General features: G+C 43.5%; 1 protein-coding gene across 2 annotated transcripts in view; it reads right to left on the reverse strand.

Moving 5' to 3' along the window:
- Window positions 1–1309: 1309 nt before the first annotated feature.
- The window catches only part of CAP2 (cyclase associated actin cytoskeleton regulatory protein 2), a 138513-nt gene continuing 115292 nt past the window's right edge, over window positions 1310–24530 (reverse strand). For both annotated transcript variants that reach the window (XM_064597138.1, XM_045866328.3), the window contains 6 exons: window positions 15846–16035; window positions 14681–14856; window positions 13279–13402; window positions 13096–13178; window positions 6165–6305; window positions 1310–2739 (listed from right to left, as the gene is read on the reverse strand). In XM_064597138.1, the coding sequence (XP_064453208.1) occupies window positions 2656–2739; window positions 6165–6305; window positions 13096–13178; window positions 13279–13402; window positions 14681–14856; window positions 15846–16035 (798 nt within the window). In that variant the 3' untranslated portion in view covers window positions 1310–2655. The remainder of the gene's footprint in view (window positions 2740–6164; window positions 6306–13095; window positions 13179–13278; window positions 13403–14680; window positions 14857–15845; window positions 16036–24530) is intronic.

Below are 24530 nucleotides of genomic sequence, written 5' to 3' on the forward strand. Positions count from 1 at the left end.
CATCGGGCTCCCTGCTTGGCAGGGAGCCTGCTTCTCCCTCTGACCCTCCCCCCTCTCATGTGCTCTCTCTCTCTCTCAAATAAATAAGTAAAATCTAAAAAATAAAATAAAATAAAATAAAATGAAGGGATTCTTTAACTCATCTAGACTTTAAGTAGTTGAAGTAAACATTTTCAATGAACGAAAAAATAGATGAATAAAACTGTATATATTTCCTATCAGTTCTAGAAAGAATTTCTGTAGGTAAGTGGTTAGTACACATCCTTCATTTTAAGACATCTTGTTGTCAAAGGAAAACTATCGGTAACAGATTATTTAGTGGAAGCTGTATTATCAAGGAAAGGGTTTTCAAAACAACAGATTCTGGATTATTTTATCATTCGATCCTACAAAGTGATACTTTGTAACACTGCAAAGCAGAAAGATACAGGAGACCCTTGGCACTCAGTGTTCTGACAGTTTTGTTTTGATGTTTAGTGAATGTACATGACATGCAATTCTGCTCATATGGATTTCTTACCCCTTTGACAATATTTTTTAGGTCATTGCATTGGTAACTTTGGAATTTCATAATGTGCAAGAAGGACAGCATATTGCAAATGCAGCATTGTCTGGGTAATCATTTCCCTATACGTTGCCAAAGTTGTTATTTTTCCCCGCTTTTTCAACAAATTCATAAAACCAGTAGGTGACTTAAGGACCCAGGGCTGATAAAATAATTGAACCTCAAGTCCAGATTTTCAGTATCTGTGGTGAAGCATTTTGAAAATCTGGTGCAAGCCCAAGGCCAGTCGACAGAGTCTAAGAATTTTGAGTCAACTTTTTCAATATAAAATTATTACTATTTAATGGGTATGTAGCATGTCCTTTTTAGAGTCTTTTCTTCCCACTTATAATTTTTTCTTCCAGAAGTCTATTTACAAATTTATTATAAAAATTATTTTTATTTATATTATACATGTAAATACATAGTGTATGTATTATCGTATCCTATTAACAACTAAATTTATTTTCTGGGATATTTACATTAATGAAGATCTATGAAGGGGTTTTCTCAGTGAAGAGGACTTGAATTATGCAACTGGATTCTAGAATTTTCTGACTGACAGTCATACCAACTGCAGATGGCTTTATCTGATATCTGTCTTGAAGAAGCTATTCTTCTGGGAAGCTGATGGCATGCTGGATACATTCTCCAAACCAACCAGGAGGACTCAGCTGTCTTCCCTGAATGTAACATATCTGATATATGATCGAGGGGCAAATCAAAGCAGAAAAAAAATAATTTTAACAACCAGAATTCATCACAGTATTTAAACAATTAGAATTTTACTTTATTTCAGAATAAGTTTACAGTTGAAAAAAAAGATATTTACTAAAGCCACATTATTCATATGAACAAAACTTTTATAGCAAAACCTTGGTACATGAGCATTAGTAATTTGAATACTATATGGATATAGAAGATATTTAAAAAACGGAAATGACGTATTCCAAAGGCTATAGTAGGCACGATATGTATGCTTGTATTGGGTCTGCAAGCATTATACTAGAATGCATTATATGTGATCCAAGAAGTTGCAGATTTTTCAGCACTGTGTACTGAAAAGATACAAAGGAGTATCATAGTTTCTCTTATGTTGAAAAAGCATGTACTCTTCAATACTACAAAATAGGAGCAGCAAGTCAAACCAACAAACAATCCTTCAGGTTTTGGAAGAAGTATTACAGCTATGGCTTTTTAACGTTCATTTTTTTTTTTTTGGAGACCGGTTAGAAGTCTGGCAAGTGAGAAAGAAAAGTCTATAGTACAACATTAATGACATAATTTACAACGCATCTGATATTCAGCAGGTTCAAAATTGGGAAACAAAAAATTGAGCTTGATCTTCAAGCAAAATTGCGAGGTACTACATACATCTGCTTCCTCCCACCAATCTTTTGGCATAAAAATCTTTCTGTAGAGAAGTAAAAGTTTTCCATGTGACATGGCAGAAGAATGTTTTAAGATAAATCATTAGAACCTACTTGTAGTTTTTAGTAACTGTAAAGAATACAAGTCTTCTAAGGACCAAGTAACTGGATATCGTCAATGGAATTTTCTTATGTTTTGTAAAAAATTGGTGGAAATATGTATTCATGCTGACAATGTATCCGTGCTGATAAATGTGAACATTTGGTAAAAATGGGGAAAAAAAAAGTTAGATTTTTCAGAGCATAACTACTACTACTACATCACATAGAAATTGCCTAAAGGTAAAAATGTACATCTTAGATTCTCAGAGGTTTTATTTTCCAACTAGCAATTAAACATAAGTGTCAAATTGAATCATGCAGTATTTTTACCTATCAGCTATCGTGTTAATGATATTAGGGGAACAGAATACTATTTTTACCCCCCTTTAAATGTGTAATGCTCACAAGTCATCAGGTGGAACTCAAATCACACACAAAGGCAAATCATGAAGACACGTTAAATACTTCAAAATGCCCACGAAGGCATGCCAGAAATGATGCTGTTTCTAGAACACAGAATTGTTGAAGGCCAAAACTAAAGCCGTACATGTTACTGCCACTTCTAGGTGTTTAATGCTGCTTTTTTTTTTTTTTTTTTTTTTGATGGATTCAGGTCAGGGGGTTTGGTCTCTCTGGAGGTTAGCCCATAATTTCTGCAGGTTCAGTGACCAACTTGGATCCATCCCAGGCTGTCTTGAACTGTTCTGGAACAGGAAATTCTCTCTGGAAAAATGCAGAAGAACAAAGTTACTTAAACAGATGGAAGGCTGATCAGTGTCATGGCAGAGAAAGACATTTTATGGAACCCAAACCTGTGTTGTGGAGAGGTCTTCTGGGTCCCGTGGAGACCTGCATAATTGTGTGTAGGTTCTGTAACTACCTGCTAGCATCATCATTAAAACTAGAACCTACTAAGAACCAGGCAGTCTTCTAAGTACTAGATATATGTGGACTCCGTTAGTCTACAGCCCTAGGAGCCGGGTGTTCTTGAGATGCCATCTACAGGACGCAGGTCTGAGAGGTCGAACAGCTGGCTGAAGATGGTATCGCTGTAAGCAGGGCAGCCAGACTTCAAGCCAGACAGCCTCTCTACCCATTCACCACCACACGCAAACTTGCACAGGATCACCCGGGGAGCCTGTTAAAATGCAGGTTCTGATTCCGTAGATCTGGGGAAGAGAATGATGATCTGCATTTCCAACAAGTTCCGAGGGGGCACTGAGGCTGCGGATCCCTAGTCACACCGAGTAGAAAGGCTTGGCCCCGGCGTTCTCTGTATACTCTTTGATGAGCTACGAAGATGTGCTTTGGGTCATATATCAATGTGTTACTTTGCATCCTGTCACCTACTCCTCCCATTGGGAGATACACGTGCGTGCACCACGGGGGGGGGGGTTGTCGGAGGAGGGGGAGGGCAGGGGGATGGAGCCAAAATAAAAGTAGTTTGGAAGGGCGCCTGGATGGCTCAGTTGGTTAAGCGACTGCCTTCGGCTCAGGTCATGATCCTGGAGTCCCGGGATCGAGTCCTGCATCGGGCTCCCTGCTCGGCAGGGAGTCTGCTTCTCCCTCTCCCACTCCCCCTGCTTGTGTTCCCTCTCTCACTGTGTCTTTCTCTGTCAAATAAATAAATAAAATCTTTAAAAAAAAAAAAAGTAGTTTGGAATCTCTCCTTTTCCCCAGAAAGTGATTCTGCAGTCATTTCAGAAAAGGCTCGACAAGGAAGGGGAGAGGCAGTCCGCTTTGGCCCTGGCTTCGGTGCCCTCCCGGGACGTTGTGTGCACAAAGCATGGCTGGAGCACCAAGTGTCTGATAAGCCGGTGCCCCGCTCCTCCATCAATGAGATACCATCTTTCAGTGGAACCCACACACGAGTACATATCTTCTTAGATGTGGGATCCACCTGCCTCTTCTGGAAGTAAACAAGGCTTGGTGCTTGCTCTCAAGTACCAGGCCAGGTAGAGAATGCTCCAGAGTGAAGGTATCTCTTTGATAGTTAACCGTACTATATATAGCCGTTCCACATCTTTTTTGGGGGGAGTGAAGTGGTAGTCACATGATGACATTCTTCTCTGGGTAATGGACTTCCTTCAGGATGAATCATCCCCACCATCCGATCCCAGATTACAATGTCCATGGCAGGACCTTTGCCTGCTCCCTACTACCGCTCACTAGAAAATGTACTAAGAGGACCATGGAATGAGGGCACAAGATAACCTGCCGATAGGGGGAAGGCTCCTTCAGCACAAAAGCTCGGGTTCCGACCTATACTCACGCCTTAGGTCAGTGGATCTCAAGCTTGGCTCCACAGTGGAATCACCTGAGAAGCTTTGACAAGTACAGATGCCTGGGACCACGCCCAGGGACGCTAGCCGAATTAGTCTGGAACGCTGATCCAGACCCACTGCTTTTCTTAGCAGATCCAGCTCCCATGCAGATGAGCCTTCTGCTGGACCAGCTGCAAAGGCCAGGGACCCCCCTAATTTTTGGCTCTCCGGCTGGAAGGTGTTCTGTATCAGCTTTAGCTCCTCAGTAGCTTTAGGTAGAGAACGCGAGAGGGCTCTTCTCAATAACGGGGTTAGGCTAGCCAAACAGCCAGCAGTCCGGTGCTGGCAGACTTTTGTTTTTCAGCCTTACATGAAGGATTCTAGGCTGCATTCTGTAGCACGTGGCTGGGCGGTGCTGAAGAATTTACTGACCCGCGAGAGGAGAACATTCGAGCACGGTTGCTGTCTGCCTAAGGACGGGGCTCGTGACTGGCCCACAGGCTAATGGGGTGCCTTCGAGGTTACTTCTTCTCCCATCCTCCCCTGGTTCACTGTCCCCTTGCACAGTTAGAATCAGAGGGAATCATCTCTGGATTTATCTGTACTTCCAAGAAGCGACAACGAGTAGGAAGCAGCAACTTGCTTTCAAAGAGCTAGAGCTGCAAGTCCGCCACAAGGCACGATGCAGAAAATGTATTCCTTTGGACTTCTTTTGCAACGTGTGAGGATATCTGCATGCTTCTCTTAGAAGCTGCTTTGTTGGGGCGCCTGGGTGGCTCAGTTGTTAAGCGTCTGCCTTTGGCTCTGGTCACGATCCCAGGGTCCTGGGATCGAGCCCTGCATTGGGCTCCCTGCTCCACAGGAAGCCTGCTTCTCCCTCTGCCCCTCCCCCTGCTTGTGTTCCCTCTCCTCCTGTCTCTCTCTGTCAAATAAATACAATCTTAAAAAAAAAAAAAAAAGCTGCTTTGTTGGGGGAGAGGAGGCATAGAAAACAAATGGTGGCTGAATCACTTTGGGTGTCTCGGAAGGGCTGGATGAGCTGACGACATCACCCGAGACGCCCATTAAAATACAGATTCCCCAGACCCCGCCCGAAGCCTCCCGAATCCAACCTCCAGGCGCAGGCTCTGGGAGCTGGCATTTTCTTTTTTCTTTTTTTTAATTTTATTTATTTTTAAAAAATTTTTTAAAGTTTTTTGTTTTTGTTTTTGTTTTTTAGATTTTATTTATTTATTTGACAGAGAGAGAGACAGCCAGAGAGGGAACACAAGCAGGGGGAGTGGGAGAGGGAGAAGCAGGCTTCCCGTGGAGCAGGGAGCCCGATGCGGGGCTCCATCCCAGGACCCTGGGATCATGACCTGAGCCGAAGGCAGACGCTTAACGCTTAACGACTGAGCCACCCAGGCGCCCCGGGAGCTGGCATTTTCATGGAGCTTCTGGGCGGATCCTCCTGCTGAGTTTGAGAACCCCTGACAGAAGTATACCTACAGAAACAGGTCCACTTAGCGTCACCCCCACCCCCGCCTCCCACTTTCCCCCCCAAAGCATTTCTCCCTCCTTTCTGCTTGCCTCCACCACAGCAAAGGACAATATTTAGCCCTAAATACCATGAACTCAGATGCATGAGGCACTGTTTGATAAAAGCTAGCCCCTGAAGGTAAATTATTAGTAAACGGCCCAGAGAATCACCCTTCGAGGAATGCGCACAGCCAAGAAACCAACAGAGGAGGAGCAAGACGCAAAGCAACTCTCTGAATTCCTCTCCTGCCTGTGGATTATTCCGCAAATGAAGCTCCTAGGTTGGGAGTTAATGAATCAGTCTCGTCGAATGTTATGAAGGCAGGCTCAAGAAAAATTCTTCACCGGCTTTTAAAAGGTACTTACATAATCACCATCCTGAGGAACAAGGACATTCATTTCAGACGATTTGGCACTCACGATCTCACAGTCCAGCGCATCTTCACTGAGGTATATGTGACAGCCTTCTGTCTTATTAATGGAAATTGTTGGCACTTTCCCCATTACCTGAAATAGACAAGAGAACAGCCTGGCACCCACATAAATAAAAATGACGAATAAAGCCCCATCCATGGGCTTCCCCCAGCTTTAGGAAGAGCTGGGTCAGGCTGGTTAGCAGCAACGTCTGCAGGCTGAACCGGTGGGTGTCATTTGGGGACAGAATGAAAGGACCACACAAAGGGATTCTCAAGCCTCAGGGTCTCTTTTCCTGAGACCAAATAAAGGGATTAATGTGAAAACAGCAACTAAGTGTTCAGAAAAAGTCTCACAACCCTCTAGTGGATTTGAAACATAGATTTGATTTCACGGATAAAAGTAACAAGACGCATTTGCTTTTATTTCCTTAAAATTTTAGTTCTGACAAGTCTGTGAATCTTGGGTTAAAACAAATGCTAATATTGTCATTTCAGAGTAAATACATTATTCTGTAATTGAGTAGATTTTTTCTTGCACCTAAATAAGAAACACTACAATTCTTTTCATGTAAATCTTTTGCTAGATAACAATCTCACTGGCTGAATGGGAAGCTTGAGTAAGACAATGAGTGTCTAGGTATTTTGAAATGTATTAATTCCAGGAGCCAAGAGTGGGGACTTGGTTCAGGCTACTCACTGCATGAATAGGACCATACACAAGAGGAGGTGATTCTTTATATTGTTTACAAATATCTAAGTGCTATAAAAATTCTGCTCAGTTTCAAATTTCTCTTTTAACAGGTTTCAGACATTCTCCCTAGCCCCCAAATCTCTATAGGGGCAGACTGTTCCCCCAGTGACCATATTACAACTCTATGATTTTCCTTCTTGTAATGGTAATTGAAATGATAAAGACATCTCCTCTTTCACCCTGAAGAAAAGGCTGGATTGCAAACCCAAGGGGCAACTCCCGTTGATGGTGCAGACGATGTAAAGAATTCCTTAGGGGGAGTCTAGCCAGGTCACCACACTTCTCTGTTTTCTCCTCTCTCCATAGAAACTGGACACTGAGTTAGAAATGAGCCCCAGTGCCAAAAAAGAAAGAAAGAAAAAAAAAAAGCAGAGGTAGTTCAAGGTCAGGTAAGCACAAGGCTTTGCCATAGATACCCTACAATAGTAATAATACATATATCTATATTTCAAGAACGTGTCAGCAGTAATGTTTTGGTAATTTCTAGATTTGTTTATCTTAGAGTGATGAAGAACATCTATACGCTGCCCAGGACGGTACAGGGAGTGAGGCAAGACGGGAGAAAGGGTAAACTGTCAGTGGATCCTCAGTGATTTGTTTGTGAGGCAGAATGGGGACACGTGAGGCAAGCGCATGACACTAATACAGTTTACTTATATTTATATATTGCTATGCTATATTAAAAACGCTTCAATACGCCACATATCTAAAAGTCTGAAAAAGCAACAGTAGACCTTAAATGGGCACCTGGGTGGCTCAGTTGGTTAAGCGACTGCCTTCGGCTCAGGTCATGATCCCGGAGTCCTGGGATCGAGTCCCACATCAGGCTCCCAGCTCAGTGGGGAGCCTGCTTCTCCCTCTGACCCTATCCCCTCTCATGCTGTTTCTCTCTCTCTCTCAAATAAATAAATAAAATCTTTAAAAACAAACAAACAAACAAACAAACAAAAAACATTGCCTTGATATGGTAAGAATGGGTCCTTTTCCACAGCGTTTTGGTCAACGCTGCATTAGACTCGATTGTCTATGTGCTCATTTCCCCTGGTGGTCTGGGACCGCGCTGAGAACAGAGATGGTTTCTTATCAAGAGAACTGGGCCAAAGAGTATCTCCTCTACTCAGTGACAGGTGATGTGTGATCCTGCCCAAGCCAGTGCTCTAGCATTTAATGCATTTCTGGATTAGTTAGGTTTTTCATAAATTTGTTTCTCTATAAAAAGTTTTTTTAGGGGCGCCTGGGTGGCTCAGTCAGGTAAGCGCCTGCCTTCTTGGCTCAGGTCATGATCCCAGGGTCCTGGGCTCCCTGCTCAGCGGGGAGCCTGCTTCTCCCTCTCCCTCTGCACTTCCCCCTGCTTGTGCTCCCTCTCTCTCTGTGTCAAATCAATCAATAAATAAATCTTTTAGAAAAAATTTTTTTAGATTTTATTTTTAAGTAATCTCTACACCCAATGTGGGGCTCGAACCCACAACCCTGAGATCAAGAGTTGCACACTCCACTGACTGAGCCAGCCAGGCGCCCCTATTTCTCTATAACAATTTAAAAAATTTCAATGTTATATTTAGGTCTCTTCTCTCCCTCATAATGTGTACTCTTTTTTGAGGGTAGTTTGCCAAAAACAGAATTACTGGCCCAAATTATATGAACTTTGGTGCATGCCCCTTTCTTCCTTTCAGTCTTTTTTTTAAGTAATTGAGGTAAAATCTGCAAACATAAAATTCACCTTTTCTTTTTTCTTAAAGATTTTATTTCTTTGAGAGGGAGCAAGCAAGTAGGAGCAGGGGGCAGGGCGAGGGGGTAGGGGGAGAGGCAGAGGCAGAAGCAGACTCCCCGCTGAGCATGGAGCCTGACTATGAGGAGGGGCTCCATCCCAGGCCCCTGGGATCATGACCTAAGCCGAAGGCAGATGCTTAACCGACTGAGCCACCCAGGCACCCCTAAAATTCACTTGTTCTAAGTGCACAATTTAATGATATTTAGTAGGTTTACAGAACTGTGCAACTATCACTTCAGTTCTAGAATATTTCCATCACTCCTAGTGCCCACTTACAGTCAATACCTGTCCTCACCCCTGGGGGAACCACTGATTTCTATTGTGTGCAGGCCCTTTTGAAACAATGTATTAAATGTTTTAAATAGGTAATGACATTCACTTGGTTTGAAAATCCAAAAGCTTGAAAAGTATTCAATAAAATGTCTCTCTCATCTCTGAACCCTGCTGTCAGGTTTCTATCCCTTTTGGACAGATAACCACGGTATATCCTTCTACATTATTTTTAGAACACATGTCATATCCTTAAAAAAATTAGGATGTATTTCAAACATAGAAACATAGAAAATATAAAAAATACGTAAACATATATATGTCAAACAGCTTTATCAGAGTTTAACATTTTGGCTTAGTGGCCTTTTTTTTTAAGGACTATAATCTTATAGCATGGTTGAAGTCCTCTCTGTACCATCCAGCACCTCATTCACTCTCTTCTCCCTCCCTAGATGAAACCACTCTTCTGAATTTTGTGCTGACCATTTACACCAGGACTATCCCCGAGTCGGGTGACCTGGCGCCCTCATAAGTGTATTTCTTTCTTTTTAAGTTTTTATTTAAATTGCAGTTAGTTAACATACGGTGTGATATTAGTTTCAGGTCCTCACAAGTATATTTAACGTGTGTATTGTTTTGCATGTTTTCAATCTTTATATAAAGGGACACATTTTCTAGTGCCTGCCATTCTGTCATGTGTCTTCATTGCTCAATGCTGCTTTTGAGATCTACCTATTTTTATTCATATAACTACAGTCATTTTTATACATAAAACTACAGTTATTTTATTTATTTCTTTTTTAGAGAGAGAACGTGCAAGTGAGGGGCGGGAGGAGCGGAGGGAGAGGGAAAATCTTAAGCAGGCTCCACACCCAGCGTGGAGCCCGACACTGATGTGAAGCTTAATCTCACGATCCGAAGATCGTGATCTGAGCCCAAACCAAGAGCTGAACACTTAACCAACTGAGCCACCCAGGTGCCCTTCTTTCTAAATCACTTTTAAAAATGGTTACATGGTAACTATTTTTGTGTAAAATTCAGAAGTTTAAAATTTTTAAGTAGACATATCTTTTTGGATAATTTCTATTACTTCTCAATTTAGAATTATGTCTCCCTCCAGAAATTTGATGAATATTTAAAACTGTTTTCTTCCCATTTTCTATAGCTTCATGTTTTATACTTAATTCAACTGGTTTTTAATTTTGAACATGATGTATTTTTATTGAAAAATGCTAACTCCTAGGGCACCTGGGTGGCTCAGTCGGTTAAGCATCTAGCTCTTGATTTCAGCTCAGGTCATGATCTCAGGATCTAAGCTCAGCAGGGAGTCTGCTTGAGATTTTCTCCTTCCTTCTCTCTCTGCCCTTCCCCCTGCTCCTGCATGCACTCATTCTCTCCCTCACTCTCTCAAATAAATAAATAAATCTTAAAAAAAATGCTAACTCCTGGGCGCCTGGGTGGCTCAGTTGGTTAAGCGACTGCCTTCGGTTCAGGTCATGATCCTGGAGTCCCGGGATCGAGTCCCACATCGGGCTCCCTGCTCAGCGGGGGGTCTGCTTCTCCCTCTGACCCTCTTCCCTCTCGTGCTCTCTGTCTCTCATTCTCTCTCTCAAATAAATAAAATCTTAAAAAAAATAAAAAATAAAAAAATAAAAAAATGCTAACTCCTTATAGATGGTTTCATCAGTGCTACCCAATCCCATTTCTGTAAGAATAAAAGGAAGTTTGGAATAAACTCTCTAACAGTAAGAGGGGGTATATTAGATTAGATTATTTCCAGGATATTTTTCACCTGGCTAAATATGTGTTCTCACCTCAGTCATAGAATATTATTTCCGTGACTTTGGGTGGGGGGGTTGGTTAAAAATAATGTGAAGAGGGAGAAAGCCTGGATCTTTATGTAGGAACTTCCACTATCCAAAAAGAGTTCTTCAGAAATTGTGGCCTCATTATTAGGTTTATATGAGCCATATTTCTCCTTGAGGAATTGGACTTCTGATGATGAGTGACTTCCTTAAAATTTTCATGCACAATACTCTGGGAGAGGCAACATTATTCAATAAATGGAGAAATGTGGCTGTCAGTAATGCTAAATTGGAAGGTGGTATTACAGAATACAAGCTTCATGAAGGCAAGGATTTTTGTCTCATTTGCTTACTGATATTTGCAGAGCTGGGAACAGTACCGGGCATATCAGACGTGCTCAGTAAACATCTGGCAAAGGAATGATCGAGTGCGTGCTCTATGCTATGACTCACATTTTAGAACCTAAAGTAAGATCCGAGGCTGGTCGCGTTTCCCGTTTACACGGTGAAGACAACAAACTAGTAACTGCCTGGGAGGAGTTGCTTGGCTGCTCTCTCCTAATGTGGTTCTCTATCCAGGAATGGAATTTGTGAAGCAGTGGAAGCAGAATGATTCGAGGGGGAAAGGGATTTACACAGACGCACTGCAGAGAAAATACGGAACTGGAATGTGGAAGAGATACACGTACCCACAGAGCCTATGTGGCACGAATATTTGGAATCTGGGCTATGGAGGACTTAGAATTCCCCAGCTAACCTTGCGTTTCAGGGCAGGGACCTCGGAGTCAGAGGTGAAGCCAACCGCCCAAGTGTGCGCTGTGGGTGAGGATGGAGCCGGGGCTCGTGCCCAGGGCTCGGGTGCCCCGTGCAGGGCTCTTTGCATTAACCGGACACACACAAAACCAACGTCTTAAATAGCAGTGAGAGAAATGTAAAATGTCCATTCGGATGTACTCTAATTAAAAGTGATGGCAGGAAAAAGCCCAGTAAAACAGGAGACAAAGATCTATAAAACCAGAATCCAGGGGCACCTGGGTGGCTCAGTCGGTTAAGCAGCTGCCTTTGGCTCAGGTCATGATCCAGGGTCCTGGGATCGAGCCCCGCATCCGGGTCCCTGCTCCACGGGAAGCCTGCTTCTCCCTCTCCCTCTGCCTGCCACTCTGCCTACTTGTGCTCTCTATCTCTCTGTCAAATAAATAAATAAAATCTTTAAAAAAAAAAAATTAAAAAAAAAAAAACAACCCACCAGAATCCAATGTTAACAAACATTATCAGGAAACATGGGATCATAGGGGTTAATTAAAAATTTGAAGAGAGGAGTGCCTGGCTGACTCAGTGGGTAGAGCATGTGACTCTGGATCTCGGGGTTGTGAGTTCGAGTCCCACGTTAGGTATAGAGATTACTTAAAAGAAATCTTAAAAAAAAAAAAATATGAAGAGAGTGTAATCAAAGGTGGAAGTTGTAACTGGCCAAAGGCAGGAGGTCCTTTAGCTTTTGGCATATTGTAAAATCCAATTGGGTTAAATCAAAATTAACTAAAGGAGTGCATGTTTTTTTCCTAGTTTGCAAATTCAATTCCAATCCTACTTTCCAGGTTGTTGGTCTGATTATCTCACTGACTTCGGAAACTCTTCCTCCTCCTTACTCAGAACCAATGCTGCCTGAACAAAGAAAATTCTCTTCGGGATGGTGCTGTTAGGTTGGGAGAATCTCTTAGCATCTGTGTTCATTCATTAGTTGATGCCTCCCAATCACCACCTCACCAAACATTTACTGGAGACCTACCGTGTGTAAGTGCTGTGCGAGTTTCTGGGGCCGTAAAGACTAATTATGTGCCCCTGAAAACAGGCATGGTAAACGGCGATTGCAATGCCAGATAGGATGTGTTATAAGGATTGAAAAGGAAGAATTAACACCATCCAAGAGAGGAGTGATGACAGAGCTGTGTCTGAAGGAAAGGGAAGAGGAGTTCTCCAGGTGAACATGGCTGGCCCCGTGCAGGCAGCTGGATGGTCTGAGCAAAGCTGCAAAGTGGGCAGAGGGCTTGGCTGAAAAGGCCACTTATATGGGGGCACCGGGGTGGCTCAGTCGGTTGAGTGTCCGACTCTTGGTTTCGGCTCAGGTCGTGATCTCAGGGTCGTGAGAAAGAGCCCTGCATTGGGTTTGTGCTCAGCAGAGAGTCTGCTTAAGATTCTCTCTCCCTGCCCCTCCCCCGACTCACTTGCAAGTAAATAAATAAAATCTTTAGAAAGAAAGACAGGAAAGAAAGAAAAGGCCCCTTACTTGCATTTGAATATCCTTGGAATTGATCACTTCCACAATGCCTACCACGTTGTCAAACACGAGGCCAAACTTCTTACAGTTGTCTAGGAAAAACAAAACAAAGCAAAGCTCCATTAAACCCACATAGCATGTTTATGCACAACAACTGGTCATAGTAACCACAGGGCCCCGGTTCTGCTGTACCAATTGTAATGGAATTGATTTTTCCTTTCATCCGTAGAGTGGACTTGTTGCATTTGAAAATGTAAGCCACTTGTTTCAGTTCCGTCTCTGAAATCACCAGGTCATTCCTGTCCTCTTGGTACTCCTAGAATTAAAACACATGCAAATATTGAATCTCAGGATGTGCAAGTGGATGGAGCCCATCGCAGGCTGAAATTACGACAGGGTTCAACATTCAATACAGCTTTTCAATATGTTCTTTCCAAACCACCTTTTTTTACAGACCAAACCCCAGGTCTTCCTCTATTATTGTAATGATGGAAATGGATGTAGCCACTGCCTGGAAGTGGGTCAGGGTCCATTTGCCAACAGTCAAATATCAGGCACCCGGGCTGGTGGGTGGGTATGGGAGCTTTCCGTTAAGTCTGTCTCCTGAATCTGGACTTAACGCTGTGGGCAAATAGGCTGGTGACAACAGTGGTGTAAGTCCATGTGTACTGTCAGCCCAAGACAACCTTTCTGGGGACTTTGGTCCTCCACCTCTGGGGAAGCTCTGGACTGGCAGGAGGCACCAGCTTTCATGTACATTTGAAGGGTCTTTGTCCTGTTCACACAGAGGTTGCAAGTGCTGGGTGGCGTGGTAGGTTACGTTAGTGCCTCTGTCAGTGGGACAGAACATCCTACAACCAGAATGGGGCACAGATTAAAAGTTTATGGTAAGGGGCGCCTGGGTGGCTCAGTCAGTTAAGCGAATGCCTTCGGCTCAGGTCATGATCCTGGAGTCCCAGGATCGAGTCCCGCATCGGGCTCCCTGCTCCGCGGGGAGTCTGCTTCTGCCTCTGACTCTCCCCCGTCTCATGTACTCTCTCATTCTCGCTCTCTCAAATAAATAAATAAATCTTAAAAAAAAAAAAAAAGTTTATGGAAAGAGTGGTCAAGTAGAGACAGCAAGTAGAAAGGTGGATGCTGGGGCTGGGGCGGGGGGAACGGGGAGAGGTTATCTGAGGGGCACAGGGTTCCAGTTTTACAAGATGGAAGAGTTCTCTGGAAGGATGGGCTGATGGCCGCACAGCAGGGTGAATGCACTTCATGCCCATGGGTCATTACATACACTTAGATGTGAAGATGGCAAATGTTATGTGCTGTGATTTTACCACAGTTTAAAAAAATAATTTTAAAACGTTGAGGAAAACGATGCACGAGCAGTAAGTGAAAAACAACAACAACAAAAAGTTGACGGAACATTCAGAAATGTCCTGGCTTCTACTCTAGCCAGCGGCTTGTGTCTTTGTCACTTCACTCAGAAACCCAGAAGACCTTGGTAAAAGGTTTAGCCTCAGTAACCCTTCGACCTTAGTCAACGGTTTAGCAACGACCTTTCACTGGAGTGTGTCGGGAATAAAGATTAAAGGGCTTCACTCACTATTCTCCATTTCTTTCCTTCCAGCTCGAACACAGGAGCATGCTTCTGAGGAGGATGAGACTGGGGAGCCCTGGGGCCTGGAGTGTAGCTTTTGGTAGGAGATGGAGTTTGTCCTCCTTGAGTCCGTAGGCTGGGATTCTTGTATGTCTTCTGGTCATCTGTGACGTGCCGGAGCCCTGGGAAGGTAACACACAACCACGTGTCTTTGTATTTTATGCAAAGGGAAATGTCCCTAACTTCTTAGATCAATGTGATGTAAACAGCACAAGAAATTTTGATAATTAATCTCTCAAGGTTAGTAATAGGCAGAGTCTGAGACCTTATAAATTTAGTGTTAATCAGAAGCACTGTAAACATTTTTTAAGCTGGAGAAACCTCTTCTTTAAGGAGATAAGATGATGGATAAAAATTCTACAAAAAGCAAAGCACCTGGCCAAAAAGGACCACATGATTTACTTCTTTTCTCGTGGCAAAATCATTCCCCAGGCATAGCTTACAAGGACATGGCATCCCAGCGAGTATATGTCAGAGTAAGGAATCGACTTTAGGGTTATGAATCCATTCCCTTACTTTGCAGATAAGGGGACAGCCCAGCCAGTTGGAGCCAGAGAAAAATTTAGAATTTGGGGCTCTTAGCTCCTAGCCCAGTGCACAAGGACAACTATACAATAACTCCTATTACCTGTCTAAAACACAAATGCATTTTCATCAACCTTATTGTTTAGAATGCATGTACATCCTGATATGTTTTAAATGCTGCATGATTTAAAGAAAAAACTGTTCTTGGTGAGGACAAAAGTACTTCAGTGATATAATTATTTGGCAAGCCTGTATACTGCTTGAGGACAGAGGTACGATTGTTTGTCATTTTATTTCACTCAGTCTGAATGCCTTGGTTGTAGATGGTGCTGGAGCATCAGAGGCTTAAGTGGTGATGCGGTGCAGTGGTCCACTTAGAACCCAGAGACTCTGAGTTCTTCTTGCTGGTCCACGCAACAGCCCACGGAGCCCATCTGCCTCAAGATGAAGAACATTGCAGGCTTCTGCTTTCCCAACAGCAGCTCCCCGTGTGTTGGGGATGGGGATGGAATGACGCACTGTGGGCTCTGGGGGATCTGTGTGCCTGGAGCCAGAGGGAGACAGCATCAAGGTCCAGTTTTCTCACCTTTCGTAATTCCTTCTCCTTGGTTAAGTTGGGCAAATAGAGCAGAGCGTGAAGGGGAGGACTCCTCTCTTTTGCCTTCATTCTCAAAGAGTGGAGGTGGCCCGGGGGGAGGGGGAGGAGGAGGGGGTGGAAGAAGGCCAGGCCCCGGGGAGAGGACAGACAATGCTGATGCAGCTGATGCTACTGGACCCTGTGGGAGAGAGAAGATGGAAAGCGTTGCCTTCAGACTGGTGCCTTTACTAAGAGTTGGGATTTTGCTAACGTCACTCAGAACCTGCTACCAATGAGGAAGTGGGGTTCAACCCTCATAGCGGGCACTGAGGGGGCACACCTGTGCCTCACGGGTCTGTTTGGGAGGCCTGGGCCCGAGGTAGGGATCCACCTCGGGAGTGGACCATGGCTGAGCTGTACAGCCCTGTTGGTGGAAACTGGGTTCATGCTGCCAACTCAGAGGCAAACAAGGCCACATTCACAGGGTCATGTCCAAAGCTCAGGACGTGACTCAAACCGGCCTTGGCCAATTGAGAATCATAAGAAAAATGTGGTCCAACTGATGAGAGGATTTGACTTTTTGGGCCACTGGGAACTGCAACCACCAATGAGAGAGAGAGATTAGTGGTTATTAGGTGTTTTTGAAACTCTTTGGAGCGGTCCAAGGAAGAGATACGGAAACTCTTCCTCTGGAACTCATTTTTTTAATGCCTCAAACTGACCTCCAAGCAAGGGCCTCTTATGACCTGGATGCCCGTCAACTCTGAAGGTGATCAGGGTCCAGGACCCATCTGATGGCTTCGTTCATCTAATGCTGATAGTGAACTCACTAAAACCTGAATTCTTTCTGATCAAGATCTATGCTTACTCTTATTTTTGCTGCTATGTGAAATTCAAATATTTTTTTAAAAGACTTTATTTTAGGGCGCCTGGGTGGCTCAGTTGGTTAAGCGTCTGCCTTCGGCTCAGGTCGTGATCCTGGAGTCCTGGGATCGAGTCCCGCATTGGGCTTCCTGCTCGGCAGGGAGCCTGCTTCTGCCTCTGACCCTCCCCCTTCTCATGTGCTCTCTCTCTCTCTCTCATTCTCTCTCTGTCAAATAATAAATAAAATCTTTATAAAAAAATAATAAATAAATAAAGTTTCATTGGGCGCCTGGGTGGCTCAGTCGGTTAAGCGACTGCCTTCGGCTCAGGTCATGATCCTGGAGTCCCTGGATCGAGTCCCGCATCGGGCTCCCTGCTGCTCGGCAGGGAGTCTGCTTCTCCCTCTGACCCTCCTCCCTCTCATGCTCTCTGTCTCTCATTCTCTCTCTCTCTCAAATAAATAAATAAAATCTTTAAAAAAAAAATGTTTAAAAAAAAAAAGACTTTATTTTAGAGAGAGAGAGAGAACATGAGCAGGGGGAGGAGGAGAAGGAGATTATCTCCAGCAGACTCCCCAATGAGCATGGAGCCCAGTGACACAGGGCTTGATTCCATGACCCTGAGATCACCACCTGAGCCAAAACCAAGAGGTTGGGACGCTTAACCGACTGAGCCACCCAGGCGCCCCGTGAAATTCAAATATTGTTTTCATTATGAAGTTCTAACAAATTTACATGACAGTAAAAGGTGCTAGACAATAGAGGAAATTTGTTTTAAGGTTTTGAAAGCCCCCCCACCCCCCCAGAGCTTAAAACTAGTAGGATAGAAACACACATATGCCACAAACTTGGGTTTACGCTATTTTACTTTAAAACCTGAAGTAGAACTGTATACCTATGATAAAGAATTATAAGTTAGATCAATTAAAAAATAGGAAAATTAGGGGCACCTGGATGGCTCAGTTGGTTAAGTGTCTGACTTTAAAAAAAATTTTTTTTTAAAGATTTATTTATTGGAGCGCCTGGGTGGCTCAGTCGTTAAGTGTCTGCCTTCGGTTCAGGTCAGGATCTCAGGGTCGTGAGATCGAGCCCCACGTCAGGCTCTACTCAGCGGGGAGTCTGCTTGAAGATTCCCTCTCCCTCTCCCTCTGTCCCTCCCCCTGCTTGTGCTCTCCCTCTCAAATAAATAATCTTTAAAAAATAGGAAAATTAAAAAAATTGAGAGTGATGGAAATGTGGCTTAGGCTCATATATTTCCAATACCAAATACAAAATGTAAAACATGTAAGTGCTAAATATTAATGAAGACAGCATATTCTTTTTTTTTATAAGTTGCTTTTTTTAATCTTTTTTTTTTGTAGTTAAGGTGTCATTAGCATCATTTTTTAAATTTATTTTTTATTTATTTTTATTGTTATGTTAATCCCCATACATTACGTCATTAGTTTTAGATGCAGTGTTCCGTGATTCATTGTTTGTGCATAACACCCAGTGCTCCATGCAGAACGTGCCCTCTTTAATACCCATCACCAGGCTAACCCATCCTCCCACCCTCCTCCCCTCTAGAACCCTCAGTTTGTTTTTCAGAGTCCATTGTCTCTCATAGTTCGTCCACCCCTCCGATTTCCCCCCCTTCATTCTTCCCCTCCTGCCATCTTCTTTTTTTTTTCCTTAACATATATTGCATTATTTGTTTCAGAGGTACAGATCTGAGATTCAGCAGTCTTGCACAATTCACAGCGCTTACCAGAGCACATACCCTCCCCAGTGTCTATCACTCAGTCACCCCATCCCTCCCACCCCACCCCCCACTCCAACAACACTCAGTTTGTTTCCTGCGACTAAGAATTCCTCATATCAGTGAGATCATATGATACATGTCTTTCTCTGTTTGACTTATTTCACTCAACATAATACCCTCCAGTTCCATCCACATCGTTGCAAATGGCAAGATCTCATTCCCTTTGATGGCTGTATATATTCCATTGTATATATATACCACCTCTTCTTTATCCATTCATCTGTCGATGGACATCTTGGCTCTTTCCACAGTTTGGCTATTGTGGACATTGCAAGACAGCATATTCTTAATTGTCATAAACAATTCAGTGTTCCAAAGTGTCAATATGGAAAAGTTTTAATCTGTAGTAGTTTCCAGTTGAAATAAAAAAAATGCTACTTTCAAAGTACCTATATAATCCTTATTAAGTGTAGAATTACTCTAAAAATAAAGTTCTTCTCTTATTCAGAATGCATGTCTTAAAAATTGAGTAGGCTGGAGGTCTTGTCTCCTGAAGCTGTAATTTGTGATGTTTTCTTGTTCCTAAGGAAGACCAGCCTAACTTCATCAGGATCCTTGGGTCAAGCAGAGAATCACTGCCCAATTCCTGAGACTGGCCGATTTTTTTTTTTTTTTTAAGTATCTTAAATGTTTACTGTTATGTTGCTGGGGTGAAATTTGAGAATTTGCTCTGACTCATAAATAGCGTATAATCTAAGCTTTGCACATCAAACAATGTTCCAGTGCTCAGTTCCAGATGCTGAGAGCCCCCAAATATTACTTTACCCATAAGCACATAACTTATGCAGTGAGTAAAAGGCCAGACCCCCCCTCACATCTGAAACACTGCAGCTCTCTAGTCCTCCTATTTGGTGGAAAGGAGAGGAGATATATCTCTATCTTCTATATCTTAGAGTGATTTGGATGGTGCCTTGCTCTCAGAATTCAGAGTCTCTTTCCAAGAGCCATTAGGGGACACTGAAACCAATAAGCCCCACATTTAACTTTTTGGAACTCTGATACCTTCAGATGGCTGACCCGGGAACACCAAACAAAGGATTTACTACAACAACAGTTGAATATAAAAGCCAAAAACGAAGAGAACTCAGGACCAGCTGAAACTCTCCACTGACTCTTTTTTTTTTTTTTTTTAAAGATTTTATTTATTTATTTGAGAGAGAGAGAATGAGAGACAGAGAGCATGAGAGGGAGGAGGGTCAGAGGGAGAAGCAGACTCCCTGCCGAGCAGGGAGCCCGATGCGGGACTTGATCCCGGGACTCCAGGATCATGACCTGAGCCGAAGGCAGTCGCTTAACCAACTGAGCCACCCAGGCGCCCTCCACTGACTCTTTGTAGCTTCTGGCTCATTCCTGCAGCAGCCCCAGTGAGAGCACAGAACTAGGCTCTGGTTTCCAAGGGGACTTAACAGTGAGCGTTGAGTGCTTTACTGCAGACAGCATCCTCAGAAGCAAACGTGTTAGCCATCCCCTTGACAGGACTCCGGGGGCTGTCCCTTGTAGTGCAACCTGTCTTTGCCTTTTTCTCCTCCCGCCGGGTATCACAGCACGCGGTACCAGAACCTTCTGCATTCTCCCGAGCCAGCCACACCCACTGGAATCACAACCCAGCACTAATCTTCAGGCATCCCAGTAGAAAGAGAGGGAAGATGGTCAGGGAAGGGAAGGGAGCTAAGAATTCTGGAAAGTCTCGTGTGTGCCAAGTGCTGGTTGTTTCCATTCATTTAACAGATATTTAATGCTCAGGATAGGACAGGCTCTATGCCAGGTGCTCCTAAACCTGTGTGAACATTAGAATCATTCGGGGATCCGTTAGACATTCGAAAGCCCAGCCCTCATCCCAGAAATGCGCTCTGGGGAGGTGAGACACGGGCGTCTGTAGTGTTCGAAGCTCCCGAGGTGATTCCAACAGGCAGACAAGTTTGGGAAGAATCATTCCAGGCTACGTGCTGAGGTTCATCTTAGTCCTCATAATAATGTTACTAGGACTGTCTTGAAATCTCTCTTTGACAGAAAACAAAGCAGGAAATGAGAAAGACTGACCCAATAGTAAATGGCCAGTAAATGGCAGAGACAGAATTCGAGCACATATCTGCTTGATTCTAAAGACTTCTTCAGCGAAATCCTGTATATTATATTCAGGATTAAAAAAAAAAAGTCACTAGTGTAATTAAAGACCAGAGATACAGGCTGCCTCAGCACATGCAGTGTATTGCTCTTGGGCCTTTGGCTTGAATATACATGACGCAAGTATGGGGAGGGGTGTCATAACTTGCTTAGTTTTTATCTCCACTATGCCCCAGTGGCTGACTGAGCTCCGGCAGCCAACTCTGGAACCAGGACCCCTATATCCTATGGAGACATAGGAAGTCTTGGGTGTTGAAACCCACATCTCAGCATCAAGTCATTCTTGGTGTGGGTTTGCTGTGACTCTATGCCCTTGGTTCTAGAAACTGGCCTCTTATTAATTTTTCCCGAGTACCTGCTGGTTCCAGTAATGGGGAATTTGCACCCAAATCTTGGTTCCTTGCCTAGTGTCCAAGTTTTTCTGGGATGGGGACCTGAGATTCTTCTGGCAACTGGAGATTCAAGGACATTGCCTCTTGGTGGGATTTCCTTTTAGAGATAACGCACCAGGTTGTCTAGACTGAATGAGAAGTAATGGATCAGATCAGGGCCTGTAGCCTTTGTCACCTGTTGAGTGATGCGCTACATCCTCCTGTCACTGGGATGGAGGCCCTGTGGAAAGCTGAGCACAGAGGAGGAAGGAGCACAGGAAGACGATATAGTTCACACAGTGAGCTGGGTCACTGCAGGGATAGAGAAGGATGGCTCCCACATGGGCAAGTTTGCCTGGAGGTGCCGAGAATGAGCGCTGCAAAGAGCCTCTGGACCAACAGTACCTGCTCCAGACCCTGAGAGGATCCTGAGAGAGTCACAGGGGGCAGCATTTAATTAGCCTGCAGATGGCATTCATTTCTCAGAATAGAGGTATGGGGTCAGATGTGCACATGCAGATTGAGATAAAGACATTTAGGGGCGCCTGGGTGCCTCAGTCGGCTAAGTGTCTGACTTTTTTTTTTTTTTTTTTGGATTTCCCTGATGCCGAGCACTTTTTCATGTGTCTGTTGGCCATTTTTTTATTCTTATGTTAATCCCCATACATTACATCATTAGTTTTAGATGTAGTGTTCCATGATTCATTGTTTGTGCATAACACCCAGTGCTCCATGCAGAACGTGCCCTCCTCAATACCCATCACCAGGCTAACCCATCCTCCCACCTCCCTCCCCTCTAGAACCCTCAGTTTGTTTTTCAGAGTCCATCGTCTCTCATGGTTCGTCTACCCCTCCGATTTCCCCTCCTTCATTCTTCCCCTCCTGCTACCTTCTTCTTCTTCTTTTTTTTTTTCTTAACATATATTGCATTATTTGTTTCATAGGTACAGATCTGAGATTCAACAGTCTTGCACAATTCACAGTGCTTACCAGAGCACATACCCTCCCCAGTGTCTATCTCCCAGTCAGCCCATCCCTCCCACCCCACCCCCCACTCCAGCAACCCTGTTTGTTTCCTGAGATTAAGAATTCCTCATTATCAGTGAGGTCATATGATACATGTCTTTCTCTGTTTGACTTATTTCACTCAGCATAATACCCTCCAGTTCCATCCACGTTGTTGCAAATGGCAAGATCTCATTCCTTTTGATGGCTGCATAATATTCCATTGTATATATATACCACATCTTCTTTATCCATTCATCTGTTGATGGACATCTTGGCTCTTTCCACAGTTTGGCTATTGTTGACATTGCTGCTATAAACATCGGGGTGCACGTACCCTTTCGGATCCCTACTTTTGTATCTTTGGGGTAAATACCCAGTAGTGCAATTGCTGGATCATATGGTAGCTCTATTTTCAACTTTTTGAGGAACCTCCATCCTGTTTTCCAGAGTGGCTGCACCAGCTTGCATTCCCACCAACAGTGTAGGAGGCTTCCCCTTTCTCTGCATCCCCGCCAACGTCTGTCGTTTCCTGACTTATTAATTTTAGCCATTCTGACTGGTGTGAGGTGGTATCTCATTGAGGTTTTGATTTGGATTTCCCTGATGCCGAGCGATATTGAGCACTTTTTCATGTGTCTGTTGGCCATTTGGAGTGTCTGACTTTTTTTTAAAAAAGATTTTCTTTGTTTATTTGAGAGAGAGAGTACAGAGGGAGAGGGAGAAGCAGATTCCCTGCTGAGCAGGGAGCCCGCGGTGGGACTAGATCCCAGGACCCCTCAGATCATGACTTGAGCGGAAGACAGATGCTTAACCAAGTGACCCACCCAGGCATCCCAAGCATCTGATTCTTGAGTTTGGCTCAGGTCATGACTCTGGGGTCGTGAGATCGAGCCCCAGGTTGGGCTCTGTGCTCCATGTTCATGGGGAGTTTGGTTGAGATTCTCTCTCTCCCTCTCTCTCTGCTCCTCCCCCGACTTGCTCACTCTCTCTCTAAAACAAATAAATAAAATCCTTTTAAAAAATACTACTTTGATATGTTGATGAAACAAGTCGCAGATACCTGAGAGCCCCAGACTGGAAACAGTTGAAAAACACATTTTACTAAAGTCATTGTTAACAATGACTTGCAACTTAAAAAAGAAAAGCAGCGTATTTATGATTTTAAATAGCCATATTCAAGGTGCAAAAGTTCGCTTATGTTGCAGCAAGAGCACAGCACAAAACCTAGAAATGCGGCTTTTGAGAGCTATTAAGATTAATTTTGAGAGCAGATGTTTGATTATATACTTTTTGGGGGGTGGATAAAGACTTAAAAACATCTGCCAATCTCTTCCTCTAAATTAATTTCAACTGTCCTGGGGACAGCTGCCTCCTCTGATTTTAAATATACGAACTATAGGGGCTCCTGGGTGGCTCAGTCGTTAAGCGTCTGCCTTCCGCTCAGGTCATGGTCCCAGGGTCCTGGGATCAAGCCCCGCATCGGGCTCCCTGCTCGGCGGGAAGCCTACTTCTCCCTCTCTCGCTCCCCCTGCTTGTGTTCCCTCTCTCACTGTCTCTCTCTGTCAAATAAATAAATAAAATCTTTAAAAAATATATATATATACGAACTATAAAATAATGAAACCACTGTATGCGGCATGTGGAAAGCTTGTAATGTTTCGGTTATATATGCTACATATATAACATGTAATACAGTTATGTACTAACAGGCTTTGAAAGTTTTTTCATTAAATGTTACTTACTAATCATTTTATTACTTTATTACTTTATTACTATTATTAATTACTAATTACTTTATTAATTACTAATCATTTTATTACTTTAGAATTTAGATTTTATTCTGAAGAAGAAACTACTTCTGGTTCTTAAATGAAACCTCATTGTTTTGCTGGTGGCAGTTGCGGATGTTGTTTTTTTTTTTTTTTTTATGCGGATGTTGTTAACAACCCACTTCCGTCCCCAACGACAGATACTATTGTCTTAGTTATCCAGTTAGTTAGGGTATAGTCTAGCTTTGGAGCTAAATAATTTACAAAAAAGACTCCATTCCAATTATCCGTTTTGCTGAATTTGTAGAAAGTGGGTCTAATGGGGTACTTTTATTTATTTATTTATTTTTAAAGATTTTATTTATTTGACAGAGAGACACAGCGAGAGAGGGAACACAAGCAGGGGGAGTGGGAGAGGGAGAAGCAGGCTTCCCGCGGAGCAGGGAGCCCGATGCGGGGCTCGATCCCAGGACCCTGGGATCATGACCTGAGCTGAAGGCAGAGGCTTAACGACTGAGCCACCCAGGCGCCCCTAATGGGGTACTTTTAGACAGAGGTTTTGTGTCTTTGTGAAAAATTAGGCAAAAAGTGAAACATAGCTGCTTAAGTAAAACAAAACAAAACAAAACAAAACATCATCTCTGTCTGTCTCTTGGCTGTAAGTTTTCCATCTAAGATGTTTCTGCTTAATAATTAATTTGTTTGGGGACGCCTGGGTGGCTCAGTTGGTTAAGCGTCTGCCTTCGGCTCAGGTCATG

The sequence above is a fragment of the Mirounga angustirostris genome, unplaced genomic scaffold (assembly GCF_029215605.1).
Source record: "Mirounga angustirostris isolate CCGP_5_RB_7025 unplaced genomic scaffold, mMirAng1.0.hap1 SCAF_8, whole genome shotgun sequence".
In the NCBI taxonomy this organism is placed as follows: domain Eukaryota; kingdom Metazoa; phylum Chordata; class Mammalia; order Carnivora; family Phocidae; genus Mirounga; species Mirounga angustirostris.